The 17,816-nt window shown below is 38.9% G+C and overlaps 1 protein-coding gene across 1 annotated transcript in view; it reads left to right on the top strand.

The window, feature by feature from the left end:
• fat3b (FAT atypical cadherin 3b) overlaps positions 1 to 17,816 on the top strand; it is a 67,269-nt gene that overhangs the window by 11,998 nt on the left and 37,455 nt on the right. Inside the window, exons 6-15 of the mRNA XM_080867347.1 lie at positions 1,367 to 1,565; positions 9,896 to 9,957; positions 10,967 to 11,281; positions 12,652 to 12,862; positions 13,530 to 13,601; positions 15,203 to 15,339; positions 15,876 to 16,151; positions 16,415 to 16,625; positions 16,760 to 16,974; positions 17,216 to 17,374. Coding sequence (XP_080723473.1) covers positions 1,367 to 1,565; positions 9,896 to 9,957; positions 10,967 to 11,281; positions 12,652 to 12,862; positions 13,530 to 13,601; positions 15,203 to 15,339; positions 15,876 to 16,151; positions 16,415 to 16,625; positions 16,760 to 16,974; positions 17,216 to 17,374 — 1,857 coding nt within the window. The remainder of the gene's footprint in view (positions 1 to 1,366; positions 1,566 to 9,895; positions 9,958 to 10,966; positions 11,282 to 12,651; positions 12,863 to 13,529; positions 13,602 to 15,202; positions 15,340 to 15,875; positions 16,152 to 16,414; positions 16,626 to 16,759; positions 16,975 to 17,215; positions 17,375 to 17,816) is intronic.

The following is a 17,816-nucleotide window of genomic DNA, read 5'->3' as shown; positions in this document are numbered from 1 at the left end:
GGAGTGGTTATTTGAGTTACTGTTGCCTTCCTGTCAGCATATCATTTTGACCTTGTCTACATGCCTTAATGCATTGAATTGCTGCCATGTTTATGCCATGGCTGATTGGATATTTTCATTAATGAGCAGCTGAATAGATGTACAAAGGGCCAGTGAGTGTAGATACAAAACAAAAAAACAAAGTTCAAGTGATCTTTGTATGCCAAGTGCCATTAGATGACTGGTACAGCAGTCTTAGCCATTACTGAGCTTCTGTAGACAAGAAGTCTACAGGGTAAGATTGTTTTATATTCAAAATATGGTTTGCCAGTGTGTTACTCCCTTAATTTCACTTCCAGCATATCCAATCGCATTTTAATTGAAAGTATACCAGTTTTAGGTCATTTCAAGTTTATCTGTGTATTTATTGTACATGGAAAAATCATATTTAGTTATGCAGGGTACAGTTATGCACTTTTTATGCATAACTTCTCGTTAACTACATTAAAATTATGTCAGGTTATAAACTTTTCAGCTTTTTTAACTGTAAAAGTAGCTTATTTTTCAATGGCAGTCACTGATAAAAGTTTACAGCCAGTCAACGTTACCCTCCAGGGTAATTTTGATGTTTATACTATAAAATTCTTGTAAAGCATTACATCCAAACAGTATGATGCCAAACGAGTGTGTTACTCTCTTGATTTCTGTACTCAGCACTCAGTCTGTAAGCAAGAGATACACTGTATGGGAATTCTCTGCTTCAAGTTTTTTCTAATTTATTTGCCCTTAAGTTTTTCCACCGTCTAAACACTCAAATACACACATAGTTGCTACATCACTGCTCCCCCTTTGGGGAAGAGTTCAGCTGTGTATAAAAGGGAAAAAAAGACAAGCAGCCTTTTCTGGCTTCAGGATATCCACGTGTGGTTATGTGAGTGGGTGCTTTACTCCCGGCCTATTCATCACATGGAAAAATGGGGAGATTAATCAGGCACAGGTGCTTCTGTTCACCGGCTGAACTGTCTTAGCTCTCTGTGCCTTCCAGCAAATGCTCAATCAACCCACTGCTTGCCATAAATATTCTAGATCTATGCTGTTAGAAGGGAAATTAATTTGGAGTGTGACATCTTTGACATTTTCTGGCAAATATATTTCCATTTTGTGATTGATAACATATCAACCCAGACCCAGACTGATTAACAAAGATACTAAAATCACAACAGAACAATATTACAGTGCGTGCAAATTCAGAGGGCTACTATCCATGTATTTGTTGCCATTCAAAGATCCAACTCAAATGATGAATATTTATTGCCTTTTTCTCCTCTTTTTCTCCTCTTTTTGCTTTGTTGTTTCATGTCTTCTTTTCTTCTTTGTCTCTGCTCAGGTAGAAGATGTCAATGATAATGCTCCCCTCACCTCAGATCCTATCTACCACCCGACTATCATGGAAAACTCTCCAAAGGATGTGTCAGTCATTCGTATTCAGGCGCAAGACCCCGATCTCACTGCTATACCCAGTCGTCTGAGTTATCGTATTACTGCCGGCAACCCGCAGAATTTCTTCTCTATTAATCCAAAAACAGGTGAGGTAGTGTGTGATGTGGTACTAGTGGAGTGGAAAGGAATGATGAAAGAAAGAATGGCCCCTCATAAATGCGCTTCAGGCATTTCATTAACAAGCTGGGATTAAACAGAACAACAGATATTACACAGATACGAGCTGTATGACAGAGAACAAAGAAATGAACTGTATCTCGCGTAACAGCATGCAGCTTCTACCTGATACTCCTCTGAGCTATTCACATGTTCTATTCACAGCAGTTATATTTGATTGCTTTTGATGATATGTATTTAAATGTTAAGCTGAAAAGGTGTAGAGTTAAAAAAAAAACTGATGCTGGCTAAATGTTTGAGGAGTATTACTTTCAATTTGGAAATAGGATTTATTGAGATAATACCAACCCTGACAGAGGTTCACCATAAGCTCTCTATTAGATATTGGATCAGTGGAGGGTTTTAAACATACTGGGCTTATGAAATTATGCCCAGATAGCCTGTTGTTGTTTATTAAATTTGCTTAGAAATGCATGAGAAATTAAAGTCAGTGAATGTGTATAAAATATTTTGTGAAAGCATATTGTCTGCGATTAATTGAATAATTTTACTTCTATGCCAATATACTGTTATATTATAATATATCTGTTTGTGTGCGGGGATAAATTCTAATTGCGTGTTAAAACATGCTGATTTATGTATCAGTCAGTAGATATTTCATTTTTATGCAGTTTAATTGGATTGGGATGAGTGCATTTTTAAGGTGCGCCACTAATTTGGCATTGAACTCCTATAAATAATGTCAGAGTTGTGATGGATGCTTTGAGAGAGAATCAAAATAGAAACAAGAAAAAACAATCTTGTTTTGGTAATGGCGCTTATATAGCCTTGAGTCATACGCTGTTTCTAGAAGACAGACGTACCCCCACCATGCTGTCAAACATTAGATTGTTGGCTACTGTCTTGGACCCAAGAAGTATTGTGGCCATCGTTTTTTGTGGGGGGGGGGGGGTTTGTGAAGGAAAGGTTGAGAATCAGCTAATGATACCCATGAATAGCAAGCTTAGTTAGCAAGATTAATCTACAGTTCTTTATGATGTGAGATAGGTTATTAGTTTTGGCTAGCAGGAAAAATAAGCATAGAACAAAAAATTTTTGACTAGGGATGTGTGCAACTGGTTGACTCAAGGTTTAAATGTTGCTATCCTTGCCAGTCAGTGCCAGAAATACTAGTTAATTAAGTGTACAATTTTAATTCTACAATGGCAGTCAGCAGGGCTGATGGTTGAGCCTCCATCTCTCTATCTTACTTTGTGCAAGAAAGTTGTAAACAGATGACAGTTGTTTTAAATGTGCTGTTCTGCAATACTTTAATACAACAAGAAAAAAAAGTTGCCGTATGTTAGGCTTTGTCAGGATAAACTGGAGTATAATTACATTACAAAAGCTAGGTGTACCATATTCTGCATCTGGATTTGGGTGCTAGCATTGAAAAAAAAAGCAAGGCTACTGCAGCTATCAATGCTATTAGCCAAACTCTATAAACTAATCAGACTTTGTGAGTGTGCACAATGGTATACACAATGCAAAGTTCATCTAATGCATGATTTGATCAACAAAGAATGTAATTAACATTTTCATATAGCTCCTAAAATGCACATGAAATATTTGTTAGGTCAATGTTTAATTTTGTCCTTTCAAAGAAAAGGACAAGATATTTTAGAGTTTAAACAAGACAGCGCTGCAGTTGTGACTAAAAGTGACCATTCTGGTGATTAAACATTTCTTTGTGCTTAAAGTAGTAATACGAATAAAGACAAAACCTGTTATTTGTAGCAAACCTTGACTTGAGGTTTTTATGAAAAATGGATGCATGACTTTTGGAACCAGCAACTGGCAAACCCCTGGAGACTCAAGTAAAATGAGAAGTGGGCCACAGTGGTCTAGTAATCAAAGATTTGGTCATTTTCAGGCTTAGTCTGGAGTCCCAACTGTCACTGCCTTAAATTTATCAGGCGATTTATCAAATTTATCACAGCTCCCCTGAGGCCACAGAAGGCTGTATATATTTCTTCACATATCTGGTAGAAGATCTGTAAATAGACTAAGTTGCAATATGCGGGAACTTTAGTTTTCTGCATTTTTTCAGATTTGTATTGCAACCTTTTAACTTTTTTGTGCACTTCTTTTTACACACGTGTGTCTGTATATGCAAAAAATCGTATTTAAACATTTACACATTTGAATTTCATATGCATTTTTAAGAATTTCTTAAAAGAAGCCTGACAACTGAATATCAGCTCGCAGATCCTTGTCAAACTCTCCCTTTACTTTTCACAGAGCTTCTGTATAAAAATGCTCTATAGTAAATATTCAGACAATCTATTTTTAAATGAATGATCAATTTATACTAATATAATGGACACATTTGAAAATTAGAAGAATCACTCAAATGTCTCTGAAGAATACAAATATAATCAAAGAAAAATAAATACATAAATGGTAAGTTTGATGTATTTCAGTTTTGGCTGTCAAGTTTGTCCCCATGCATTCTCAGTACAAGCATTGCTTGACGCTTATATTAAAGAATTATTGAAGAGGTAAAATGTTTTATTCAAATCTAGTAGGAAAAAATGTGAAGTCTTTGCCATCTCTGCCCTAGATTAAGTAGTGAGTGTTCTAATAAACAACAAAAGGAAAATTTCAGCTGTTACAAGGACAACTTTTCAGATTCAAAGAAATGTCAGTAAAGTGTTCTGAAACCAGGAGCCTATAGGTAATGCAGCAGGATCTCAGTGATCAAGATTATAATAGAAAGATTTCACTAATAATATGCTGCTGCATGTTCACCTTGTTTGTAAATGTTAGGGGAATTTCCATGTGGCGTCCTCTAATCCTCTGAATATTCCTCTATGGATTATGGCTATAATATTGACATTATGTAGGGAAATGGAGGGGGCTGAAACAGGGTGAGGGGACTAATATTGATCCTATTAGCGAGACACTGATCCTCAAAAACTCATTACTATGTAAACTGTATCCAACACAGGCATTCTCAAACATAGGTATGGTCAAATAGTCAAAAGAATTTCCCTCCTTTTCATAATCAATTTTCCTTTGATGTTGGTGGAAAATGTCACGTACACTAGACACATAAGACATGCCATATTGAATACAATGTTCAGAAGATCGATTACAAAATATGCATCTTACTTAACCTCTTTGCTAACCTCATTTGCATACAAAAGAAAACAAGCAGTGCAATATATATATATATATATATATATATATATATATATATATATATATATATATATATAATTTTAGTTTTTTAATTGCGTGTGTGTGTAATTATGCATGACTCTCTGTTTAGGATTTTTAGAACCAAAGTAGAATTCCATCATTTAGCTTAACCCCACCCCGAAACCTTAGACACACCTTGATCAATTATTATAGGTCACAAAAGCTCATAGAAATCTGTGTTTTTCATGCAAAAAGCATAAGAAGCAGTATTACATGCTACACAGTGCAATGTTCATAGTTCAGCTGCTGATGAAAGTTCAAAACAGTTAATGGAAATGGAAAATGCATCTATAAATAACATTTAAATGATCTGCATCACTTTGTCAGTTTCATTGATCTTTTTCACGAACAGTCGGACGGGTATGTGATGTAATTATCTTCTTTCCTTTCATAAAGGATAGCCACGTGTATACTACACTAAAGGAGGTAATAAAGGAAGCACTGAGGCACCGTCCCTTAATATTTCAAGAATTCAACTGAGATACTTCTGCGTCAGTTCCCTCACTCGGGAAGCTTAACTGTTTGACTGCAAAATGTTGTGTACCTGTAACAGTGAGTCAGAGTGAGTCATTGTGAATGTTTTAAAGTACCACTGATGTTAATGCTGTCAGTGCAGGTTCAAAATTATACTCAGTTAATTTACTTTTTAGCAGATTACAATACACATGCAAGAGCTTTATCTACAAATAATGTGTGTATGTGTCAGAGAGAAAAGAGACTCTGTGTGGTCATTTAATCAATAGATTAATTGGTTACAGCTTTGTTGGGTCTGTTGCAGTGAGTCAATAGAGATGACGCCACAACCGCAACATACAGCTGTATAAAAATAATTTGCCTTTGTGTGTATGATTGTGCGTTTCTGTGTGTGTGTGTGTAAGCTGTATTTCTTTTGTGCCAGTGTGCATGTCACAGGGGAGAGTTTCTAGCCATCTGAGCCCAGTTTTCTGTCTCTGTCTAAAGACCCACAGTATTCTGTTATCTGTTACTCATTAATTTTATACATAGAAACTCATTGATGACAGTATTGTTTCCAGTGTGATAAATGAACTACAAAAGACACACTGGGTTCCACCAGCTTGCCAAAGCCCATTAAATAACACAAAAAATATGTTTTCTTTTGTGGATAAACTTGACTCTGCAGCTTTAGGAAAACAGTCACAAGGTTTGAATTTGAATGCATCATTACCATAATTTCTATTGTTTTGTGAGTGACAGTGCCACCGTGTTAGTTTGGTAATAAGACATGCATGAATGGGGAGATGCATTCAGTTTAAATCAATCCTCACTGTTTGCACAGTCAGAAACTTTCCATGTACCAGAGTGATTTCATTGGATAAACAAAATCTAGCTGATTGATTTGCTTTCAGGATGCAAGTGGCAGCAAAAACTATGAACCTGAACTGCTGAAAAACTTCTTGAAGTTTTAGATTGTTTTTCAAAACTAGGTTTGGGGTGCTTCAAAGTAATATATTTTTCAGGTTTACTCTGGAAGTGTCATTTTGATGGGTTTGAGGTAGCACAACAATTCCCAAAATGTATTGAAGCCAAACTTTGAATGAGTGCAAAGTGTGTAAATGTGCTGTGACAGCTTACAGTGCTGTCAGTTTGTCTCTGGCTGAGTGAGTGAAGCCTACCTCCTTTGGGGAGGAAAACAGAATAGATAAGTGTTGACACAGGGTGTTAGATGGAGTGCTTCTTGTAAAAACACGCATGTTTGCAGAGTGCCATGGTGGCTGTGTGACCTTTTTTTTTAAACAACCTTCTGTTCGATTGAATTGGTTTTGTTATGCCAGACACTTGGGTACACACACACACACACACACACACACACACACACACACACACACACACACACACACACACACATATATATATATATATATATATATATATATGTGTGTGTGTGTGTGTGTGTGTGTGTGTGTGTGTGTGTGTGTGTGTGTGTGTGTGTGTGTGTGTGTATATATATGTATATATATAGCCTGAAAATGACCATATGTATGTCTTGCCCTATGGTGTGAGGACGATCATGAGGAAGTTTGTGGATTAGCCTAAATCTTATTAATGTTCTTTAAGTGGGAAATACACCCCTCATAACACAGTATGTAATTTTGGATTGCCCACAAGGTTCCACTGCTCATGAAGGCAGATACAGGCCCAACTCAGTTTGTCAGTGGACATTTAAATGATTCAGAGAAGGCTTGGTAGAAAGTGCTGTGGTCAGAAGAAACCAGAATCAACCTTTTTGACATCATGTGAAATGCTGAGTCTGACCCAAAAAACACAGACCCCCTCAGTCATTTATGGAGGTGGAAACATTATGCATTGGGACTGTTTTTCTGGTATGGAACAACTTCTCTGCATTGAGGGGCCAATTGACAGGGCCACGTAGCATAAAATCACGGATGAGAACCTTCCCTGAGCCAGAACACTGATGAACATGGGTTGTGGATGGGTCTTCCAACATGACACTGACTCAAAACAGGCCACCAAAGTAACAAAGGAGTAGCTAAAGGGGAAGTACATTAAGGTCTCGCCTAGCAACTCTCGGGACCTCAATTCTATAGAAAATCTGTGGAGGGAACTGAAATCTTGGAGTTGCCAAGTGTCAGCTATAGGATTGTCTGTAGAAAGTGTCTGTAAAGAGGAATGAGCCAAAATCCCTCTTGAGCAACGCAGTATCACCGACAAATGTGTAATAGACATGCCAGTCCACCGTATCCAGTTCACAAATACATATTTCACTTAATGACATTCAAATCACTTTAGAATTTGAAAGTTTTTCTTCAGTATTTTTAGTTTTTTGTCTTTCTCTATTAAAATGAAACGAACCATAAAAGTTGTTCATTTCTTTGTGAGTGAACCAACTTAGAAAATTATCAGAGGACCAAATAATTATTTCCCCCACTGTAAATATGCTACTTATGAATTCTCCCCATTGAATTCTTCCTGATTAGCAGACACGTGACAAGAAGGTTGGCAACAAAATTTAAACAAATGATAGAAAATTTTAAATAAAAAAAGAGACGTGTAAAAAGCACGTTTTCCACATTATGTTCCAATATCAAACAATAGAGGGAACCAATGCCACTTAAATAATGTATTGCTGTTGTATCCATCACGTTAACCTTGTTGATTTTTATTTTATAACATAAAGCAAAACCTGTCAGTTTTGTGTAATATGTAAAAACAAAAAGTCATAATTTGTCATTGGATCAAACTGTCTTTGGGAAAATTACAATCTTTCTAATGAATCGTTTGATTTTGATTTCTACATCTTAAAGGGATTAAAAAAAAGGAAGATGTTCCAGTATGAATACTTCAAACTTGAAATTAAAAATTAGTTTTTTTAGTGTAGCTCAAATTAGAAAATAAATGAGGTGTTATGCGGGTAAGAAGAAAGCGGTGAACTGAAGTTTGTATAATGATTTAAGACAGACCACTGGACCATCACTTTTTGTGTGTGCATGTGAAAGTATGGGTGGTGAATTTTCAAATTATTGCTTCTTTGTCCAATTAAAACTGAGTGTAGTATGACTGCAGATGTGCTGCAAGCTGTAGATCATTGATTTTTATCAGAGTTGTTATTCGCGCCGTGTTCTGCTGAACAAGCCCCTCCTCCTCCTTCCAGTCTGTCTCCCAGAGCTCATGACCGCTGCTTTAGATTTACTCCTAATTTGCTTAATTGAAGTTAGCCTGCATAACAAGCTCAAGGTGACACTGTGATATGTGCAAGCTTGTGAATGTGTGTGTGTGTGTGTGAGAGTGTGTGGTGTGTATGTGTGCGCACACCAGGATTTTAGTCTACCCATTGAGCGTTTACTGCACAGCATTTTAGGCACCCAGACTAATCCTACCCCTCTGCAACGCTTCATTACACCGAAACAAAAACACTCAAGCACCACCAGTCACCAGTCAAGCACACTTGCTCTAATAACTTCACATAAAAGTGCACGCAGAGGGATTTCTGTAATATATACTTTTTAGTTATTGTGTGTGTGCGCTGTGTGTATATGGATGTCATTAGTTGCACAGACATGCTGTTACTCTTTAATTATAAGCACCTGCTGTGAGTGAAAAAAAGGATACTGCAGTACAACAAAGAGAATTTTTTTTTTTTTTACTGAAACAAGAATCATCAGTGACTTTTTCCCTTTTGCATTTGTTTGTGCATCTTGGGGTAAAATAGCTCCAGGCTAAGACAAATGTTGACTTACGGTATCTTAATGTCCCGAATCTGCTTATAGATCAATGCTTATGTTTCTTCCTTAGTTTCCTTGTTTGTACGAGTAATGTCTGAGGAGCTTTTTGTTTTATTTCCAAAGTTTTTACTGACTGAATCTGGCAGTTATTAAGAAAATTCAGTTACTTTGCTGGGGCTTACCTTCCTATTAGGGACAAAAAGCATGTGGCCTCATTGTAAATCATTTAGGCAGGCAGCGTTTTGAATAAGCAGTGGGAAAGGTTTCCAGGAATTGAAAGCTAATCAATATAGCATACTATGAAAAATCCTCAGCTACTATGAACTAAGTGAAAACATGGCTGTATGTGCATATATGTGTGTGTGTGTGTGTGTGTGTGGGGGGGGGGGGCTTTTTAGTTATATAATGAAAGAACGTTAATAGTTAAATCAAATAATAGGAAAAAAAAATAGCATCAAGAGAATATGAAGTTGTCATTGTGTCTGATTTCCAGTGAAGCCTGATACGGTTTGTCACACCATCCAACCATCATCTGAATGAAGCTGATCGATCAAAGCTATTATGTCCTGGTGGCTTGAAAGCCAACTAAATGACCCTCAGTTATCCAGTACCGTTTGTGCTGAATGTGAATGGCTCAGTTGGGGTTGTAGTATGTAGTTTTTTTGGTGATGCTTACATGCATGCGGGCTTACGCATGCATAAATAAAGTGACTCTAATGACAGATATTTTTTTTTTCTATAAAGCCAGTGCATATTGTCATGTACAGTAAATGTATAGTGCAAGCAATAAAAGCAGTTTTTATTTGTTATATACAACTTTGCTTTTCTTTTTCTTTTTTTTAAATGATTTTTAGGTCTGATCACAACAACAGCGAGGAAACTGGACAGAGAACAACAAGCTGAACACTTTTTAGAGGTACAGTAAAGCCTGAACCGTATTCATAGGTTCATATTGATATTATTTATCCAGGCCTGCCACTTGCCATAACCTACTATTAACAAAGACAGGGTGGAGGACAACCCTGGCAGACCCTCAAGGCTCCATAAACTGTGATGAATGGCTGTAGTTTTGGGCCCCAGGTTTGGGATTTTCTAAATGTAATCATTCATCATTGGTTATCTTCTCCACTCAGGACGGGAACAGGGAGGAGAGGAGTTGGTCTGCCCAGCATTTGATAAGTGCAGACACTAGGCATACAGATAGCTGGGTGATTACCATTTCTGTTGCTCCTGCAGCTCTGCATACAGATGAACCTGATAATCACAGATTCTTGACTTTGTGGACATGAACAAACTTCTATTCCCCCACACTTCGCTTACAACTTATTAAATGCCATTGAATTCACGAGCACTTTGCCTTTCTACAAAATGGAATGAAATAACCTGCAGTTGACCCACACGATTGCACCTGTGCGCTTTTGTTATGTGTTCTATTGTATGCCCGAATTGCCAATTGAGTTGTCCAGACTCATGCTGCCTTGTTTAGCTCCCATACTTAATAAATGTATGGCAGCACACTACAAAGTGAAAGAAACAGTAGAGAGAAAACTGCCAAGAAAATATACTATTGTGGCCAACTTGGAAAGAAACAAGTAAAGAAGTCTTTGTTAAAACATTGTTCTGAATATCACCCATGCATGCCACCCACTGCTCAGCCTGACTGCTTATGCTGTCTGTAATTAATAGCCTAGTGAAGAGTCAGGCTGGCAGCAATGGTGTTCACCCCTATCTGATCCAATTGATCCGTGATCAGCCCTCTGCCACCGCCTCCAGGGGATCAATAATACAAAGAGATTTCCCGTGAGCTCAGCTCCACGTGGCCCTGCCGTCACACAGCATGAGCAAGATTTACGATATCAATAAAATGTATGTGCTCCCTAGTAAAATCCCATGCATTTGTGTGCTTGTGTTCACGTTTTTCCCAGATTACAGTAATAGATGGCCCGGTGACCACACGCCAATCTACTGTGTGGGTCATAGTTCACGTCCAGGATGAGAACGACAACCCGCCCACCTTCCCAGAGGTCACCTACCGCATCAGCTTGCCCGAGCGAGACAGGAACAAACGCGGGGAACCCGTGTACCGTGTCTTCGCTTACGACCGTGATTATGGCGCCAATAGCAACATCACCTACAGCATCATTAGCGGTAATGAGGACGAAAAGTTCAGTATCGACCCCAGGACTGCTATGGTGTCGTCAAAGAAGATGGTGACAGCAGGCAGCTATGACATCCTCACTGTGAGTCTCTCATATCAAATATAAAAGCTATCCTCGTTTTTAAAAGGAAAGCCTGTATTTGAAATCTGTGGGGAGATATGGCAGACAAAAGCCAGCACTCAGCAACAACAGTCTAAATTGCTGAAACGGCCTTCCTTGAGATAAGACTTTAAGGCACAGTGCTGCTTTTTTTCCATGTCTTGAGTGCTGCGTTTTCAATTCCGTTTCTTACAAACTAATCACAGCCAGTGTGCGCTTGTTAGCTCCTAAGGCTCTGCTTTCAGGGAAAGTTGGCAGAAGCAAACGCAGTAACTTTGCCATGTTTCATCAGGCAAAAGCCCAGGTACTGGAGCACACACATTATTCTATTGCCAATAAATTCAGCAGCAGAGTGGAGGGGTTGTGGGGTGGAGTGGTGTCGATGGATACTAGGTGGCATGATAGATCTTAGTTGATCTAGCATGAAAGGGTACTTGTGGTCAGACTAATATTACAAACAAACACAAATTGCATTTTTTGCATCCATATTTATACACTGGCCAAACTAGTATTGTATTTGTGTTGGGTGCGAAAAAGGCAGACTAAGCTATTGAAAGCCAGGTAGTGAGGCTCATCTCATTAATTTGCATTTGTTGGGATCAAAGTTTTTGTATGGATGGGATGTTATTGCTAGGCTATAGATGTAGTTAATCCACTCTAGGGGCAGTCAGTCAGTGCAGTGGTGATCAGTATAGATTATGATTGTAGGTTTCGTGGTCTATGAAGTGGAGAGGAAAGAATTCTAATGTACTCAAAGTTTTTGGTTGGCCTGAATACATGCATACTAATTGCAAGTAGTGGTAAGTCCTCCATTTGCTTGTGTTGGTATGGTGGCCCTGAAAGGTTAAATGCATTGCAACTCAAAAAACAGAAAATAGAAAAACACTGTAAAATCAGACAAAACACAACAGAAATGGAAAGAAAATTAAGCAAACATCATGAAACGAAATAAAAGTGTTTCTAGAGGGAAACAATAATGTGGTGGAACTACTGCAAAGAGTAAACGGCTAATACCAAACGTGTATCTACAATATTATATGAATCATGTGATTTTAATGCACATATTGATATGCAGCTTTTTCTTCTTTACATTACCGATGAACCCTCTGCTTCGTTTGAGTGTGTCTCAGTGCAATCCTTCGCATGTTTTGGTTTCTGTCACTCTCACAGCTTGTTTTGTTTCATGATTTGTTATTTGTTTGTTTGTTTTTTATATTTCTGTTGTTTTTCATTCAGCACCCTGAGGCAACTGAAATTGTCATTTTTCTATTTGCTGGTGGTTTCATAAGTTGCAGTCCATTTGATCTCTCAGGGCTACCAAACTAATTTATCTATATTGTTCCTTCTCTTAGATAAAAGCAGAGGACGGTGGCGATCCGCCATTATGGTCTACTGTTAAACTTCATGTAGAGTGGATTCGTAAACCTGCCCCCTCACCAGTGCCCCTACTGTTCACCCAGCGGTACTACAATTTCTCCATTTCGGAGACAGCTACTGTTGCCCAGCCAGTGGGAGTCGTGGCTATCAGCCAGTCCAGCACACCTGTCTGGTTCACTATCATTGGTAAGAAAATTAATATAAGATACTGAACTAACAGAGAGCCAAAGGACAGTACATACTCTGAATTTTCTCATAAAAGTGTCCTGGTTACACTAATGAAAAGTTACAAAGTGTTTCTTGATAGTGAGTTAGTAATAAATTGTTCTAGTTTTCATCATTATTGTCTTGACTCTGGTAAAAAAAAACAGATCTCCTCCCTGGTTTTTAATAGAACAACTAAGGAATATTAACTTTTATTTGATAGTTAACATTAAATAAAAATGTAGAGCTGTTAAATCAAGAAAATATGTTTAATATTTAATTGTTCTTTTTTTAATAGACAGAGAAAATGCAATGTGCAAATGTTTTTCCCAGTTCATTCTTAGTGTTAATGTTAGATGAGTAATCGTACAGAAACGGTTATTCATATTTCAGATAGTTTTAAAAAATAAAAGCATTGGGGATATTTTATTTCAAACTTCCAGAAGTAAGCTCTTATCACCCACCCTTAGCTTAAGTATTCTAATGAAAAGTCAATTTGTATCACTTAGTGACACATATATATGTAAAAACGTCAAGAGGTCAACTTTGCAGTGCTGTATATAAATCATCCAAACCTTTGATCACAGGGATATCCAGACTTCATGAATATTTATATTCTCTTTTTTCTTTCCTCTCTCTCACCTTTAAGGCGGGCGCCCTGCCAGAGAAATGTTCTACATTCCTCAGAATGCATGTGGAAGAAACTGCTCGCTTGACACAGGTCGGGTCAAAGCTAATTTTGCCACACCTTTTCCCCCAAATGCTGCAGGTTTGAAGAAATTAAGGAAATCAAGGAAATGTAGCACGCAGTTCCATGACCTTGTTTAGCCAAAGGCAGAAGTGATCGATCTGAGTTTGGAATAGTAATCTCACACAGCTCCACTAATACTATGCGGTATCATTATCTCTGCCCACACAAGACAGGTTTGTGCTATTAGTTCAGCTACATTGTAGCTACTTTGGAAAGTTGCTGCATTTCTGATAGAAGCAGCCTGTAATGATACTGCTCCCCCTTCCATAAGGCCTCCATACAGTATTTTTATAAAACAACAGGCTATTTTAATGTTTCCACTTAAGGCTGAATTCAAATGCACCTCACTGTTTTTTAGCAGTTATGGATAAACCTTACAGTGACTAAAACAAGTACTAAGAAATGTGAGAGGAATTGCTCTTACAGTATAAATGACCCTTCAGAGATTTAGCACCCACATTTTCAGATGCTCCTTAGATTTACAAAACTTCACAGAGCTCTAGCCCAGTGCTTTACTGTCAAGCCCGGCAGCATTAGTATTTCAGATCACTCTCACTGCTTTGTGCATCATTGGTCAGCCACTGCAAACAACTGTGGAGCTGAAACTGCACTGGAGCGTTTAGCAACTAAAGAGGCAGATTGTATTCCTCTGGTGGAGACCAAAGCCAGATCTGAAAATATGGGATACTTTGCTTACATTTGTTAGGGGCCATGTACAGTTTGAGAGTTTTGCATATAATTGCTTTTTTGTACTGCATTTCTTTTGAATCACACTAGAGAAATATTTGTTCTTAATCATTTTTATGGCACTGAATGTGATTTTGTGATATAGATAGACAGAAGAGTTTGATTCTTATACGGCTTTCTTATCGGGCGTGCTCTTCCTGGATTAATAACAGAACTCTGAGGCATCATTCCACCCTGACAGGAAAAGAAACTAGTGATTACATGCTGTAATTTTCTTTTTTCTCAATGCTGTGAGACTGATCCCTCGTAGTGTTGAATTGACCCACTGCTCTGCCATGAAAAGTAGAACAAAAAATAAATAAACAATGTGAGATCCTGTATTTTGCTCCCACTCAACACGCATCAGTGGTTGTGTGAAAAATGCCCAATCAGTATTCATATGCTGAGGGGTGCTCAGGCTCCCAGATATCTCGGGAAAGAAGCTGGAATGAGAGGAAGGATGGTACCGAATACCTAACACATATCACTCCCCTCCCTCACTTTAATCAAACATTAAGCCTTTAAACTGTACACTCGCCGCCCGTGGAAAAGACCCTGCTGCAGGTTTTTGATCTCTGAGATGGGTTGTGTTTTGGAGTGATAAGACAGATGTTTGCGTGGCTGTTAACAGCTCTCAGGCTGCCAAGTGGGTTTGGTGCTACATCACATTGCATTTCAGTTCATTTTATTTCACAGTCCCTCCAGCTCCAGATGAAGGCACCTGGCCAAAACAATTACACAGTAATAACTTAGAGCACCTGAGTCTTATATGCAGTGCGAATACTAAAAGGCTGACACTAAGTGTGTGTACGGGGGATGGGTGTGTGTGTGTTCATTTATTCCAGGGAGCTTTGACATGCAGTTTGACCTCCAACTGGGGGTGGGGACTCTAGTCGTGGCCAAGCCCCTTGATGCGGAGGTGCAGTCTGTGTACAACATGACGGTACAGGTGACAGATGGGACCAACTTTGCCACAGCACAGGTACACAGAGTTTTGATTTGTTATGCACTGGCTCTGCCTCTCATACGCCCCAGACCCACATCAAATTAAATTATTGTTCCCTCTTTTCACGGGGAACTGTTTACGCTCAGCTTCGCTTCCTCTGCTTGCGCTCGGTTTTTCTGAAATTATCTCATACTGACTATGAAATGTGCTTTTGTTGCCCTGCTTTGACATTCCCTGTGCTCCTGCTGTCGGGGCTCCCCTACTGGGTATATCTTGTAAGGGAAATCCTTGATATCAGAGAATTAATGGGATTACTCTGGACAAATAAAGGTCAAGATACAAAAAGAACGTCATGCCTCTTGGAGAACGCTCGCTCTGGCTTACCAGTCTGCCATTAATAGGGCCTTGTCTTAATGCAAATAGTGTTCAGTTGTGTCTGAGCCTTGCATTTACTCTACAATTGGATTGAGGATTGTCAGTTACCGAAGCTAATTCGACTCCAAGTCTCCTATCACTGTTTGCCACTACGCTGACTATGCAGATTTCCCCTTTCCTATCTCTTCATCATTCAGGTGTTCATTCGAATACAGGACAGCAACGACAACCCTCCAGTTTTTTCTCTACCAGCTTATGATGTCAGCGTATCTGAGGACATACCAGTTGACATGGAGCTGCTGCGGGTCAGAGCATCGGACATTGATGAGCGTGCCCGTTTGAGCTTCTCCATCTATGGCAGCGTAGACCCAGCCAGTATGAGGCTGTTTAGGGTCAATCCTGGCACAGGAGTTGTCTATACTGCAGACAGGCTCGACTATGAAGCCCGGACACAGCACATCCTCACTATTATGGTGGGAAAGGAAGCATGGATGACAATCTGTTCGTGTGTGTGTGTGTGTGTGTGTGTGTGTGTGTGTGTGTGTGTGTGTGTGTGTGTGTGTGTGTGTGTGTGTGTGAGCTTGGATGTTACTGTGAGTCTCTATGCGCCACTGTGCTATCCAATAAATTATGTCCGTTTTGGCAACTGTGTCTGCCTCACTTAATTTTTGCTGATTTTGTTCTTTTATCACCTCGTACAGCTCTATCCATATTCATCTCTCGTTTGCTGCTTTAGGTCAAGGATCAGGAGTTTCCATTTAACCGTGACCTAGCTCGTATCCTGGTGGCAGTGGAAGATTCCAATGATAACATTCCCTACTTCACCAGCACCGTATACGATGCTACGGCCTACGAGACTTTTTCTGTCGGCACGTCTGTAGTGCAGGTGACGGCTCTAGACAAAGACAATGGGATTAATGGGCAGCTCACCTATACTATAGAAGCAGGTACGGTCCAATGTGCAAGAAGATTATTCTCCTTTTGATTTGTATCTGTGCTTGTGTTTTAAACAGTGTAGTGACCTGTGATTTCTTTTTGTATCCTCCTTTAATAGTGTCTGTAACCTTTCTGCTACTTTCAGGTAACACCGGTGGTGTGTTTGGCATTGATAATACCACAGGCCTTATCTTCATTGCCAAGGAACTGGACCTCACTTCTTTAGGCTTTTACACCCTCAGTGTGCGCGTCACAGACAGTGGATTTCCCCCATTAATGGCCACCGCTTCAGTTCGCATTTCCTTGATCCTCTCAGACTTCTCCAAACCGAAATTCTCTCAGAAGGAGTATCAGGCTGAGGTAAAAAAATAAATAAATAAAAAATAAAGTTAGAGATAAATTACTGTCTGAAGGGAGAAGGCTGGAGAGGGTGGGAGAGATAGGAGGAATAAAGACAGCTTGGAGGCGGTATGTGTGTATAGAGGTTAAATGTCTAGACAGATATACAGGAGGTAAGAACGGTATTTTTCAGGAAATGGTCTATACAACTCACTCAAGTTCTGAAAATCTACCTGTATATTTCTGCTCTTTGGCTTTATAGATTATGGAGAACAGCAAAACTGGAACTTACGTGATCACTGTTAGCGCCCTCAGCCGCTCAGCACTCATTTATGACATCACCAGAGGCAACGAGGAGCGCTGCTTCTTTATTAACCACCATACCGGTGTAATCACTACACACAAACCGCTGGACTTTGAGGTTTGTTAATGTTTTTTATTTTTTGGTTATATATTAGATGTATAGATGCTTAGCAGTCAAACAGTGGGGCTTCCGTTCTGTCCCAAGTGCATTTTGTAGGTGTGCCTTTGACCCAAATATATAGTCAGTCATAAAGAATTATATTCAGCCAAAAAAAGCAACAGCAAACAAGCAGTCCTGGAACAGATGGTGTGGCCCTCAGAGCCGTAATCAGCATTACATCTAATCACTCACTGTGATTAGATGAGAAAAAAGTAACTGAGAGTGCATAAATATGCAGAGGTTCTCCAAGATGCTTCTAACAAGCTGTCATTTCAGTCACTTGTTTGAATATACCCTGAGGACAAGGTATTGTTGGAAAGGGAAAGGATGGTAACATGAAATATTTATGTGATTTAATTTCTATTTCCAAAGATTTATAGCATTATTTTTAAAGCCACTG

The sequence above is a fragment of the Rhamphochromis sp. 'chilingali' genome (assembly GCF_963969265.1).
Source record: "Rhamphochromis sp. 'chilingali' genome assembly, chromosome: 19".
Classification (NCBI taxonomy): Eukaryota; Metazoa; Chordata; class Actinopteri; order Cichliformes; family Cichlidae; genus Rhamphochromis; species Rhamphochromis sp. 'chilingali'.
Note: the sequence above shows the minus strand (reverse complement) of the source record. Positions and strands in the feature narration are given on the sequence as shown.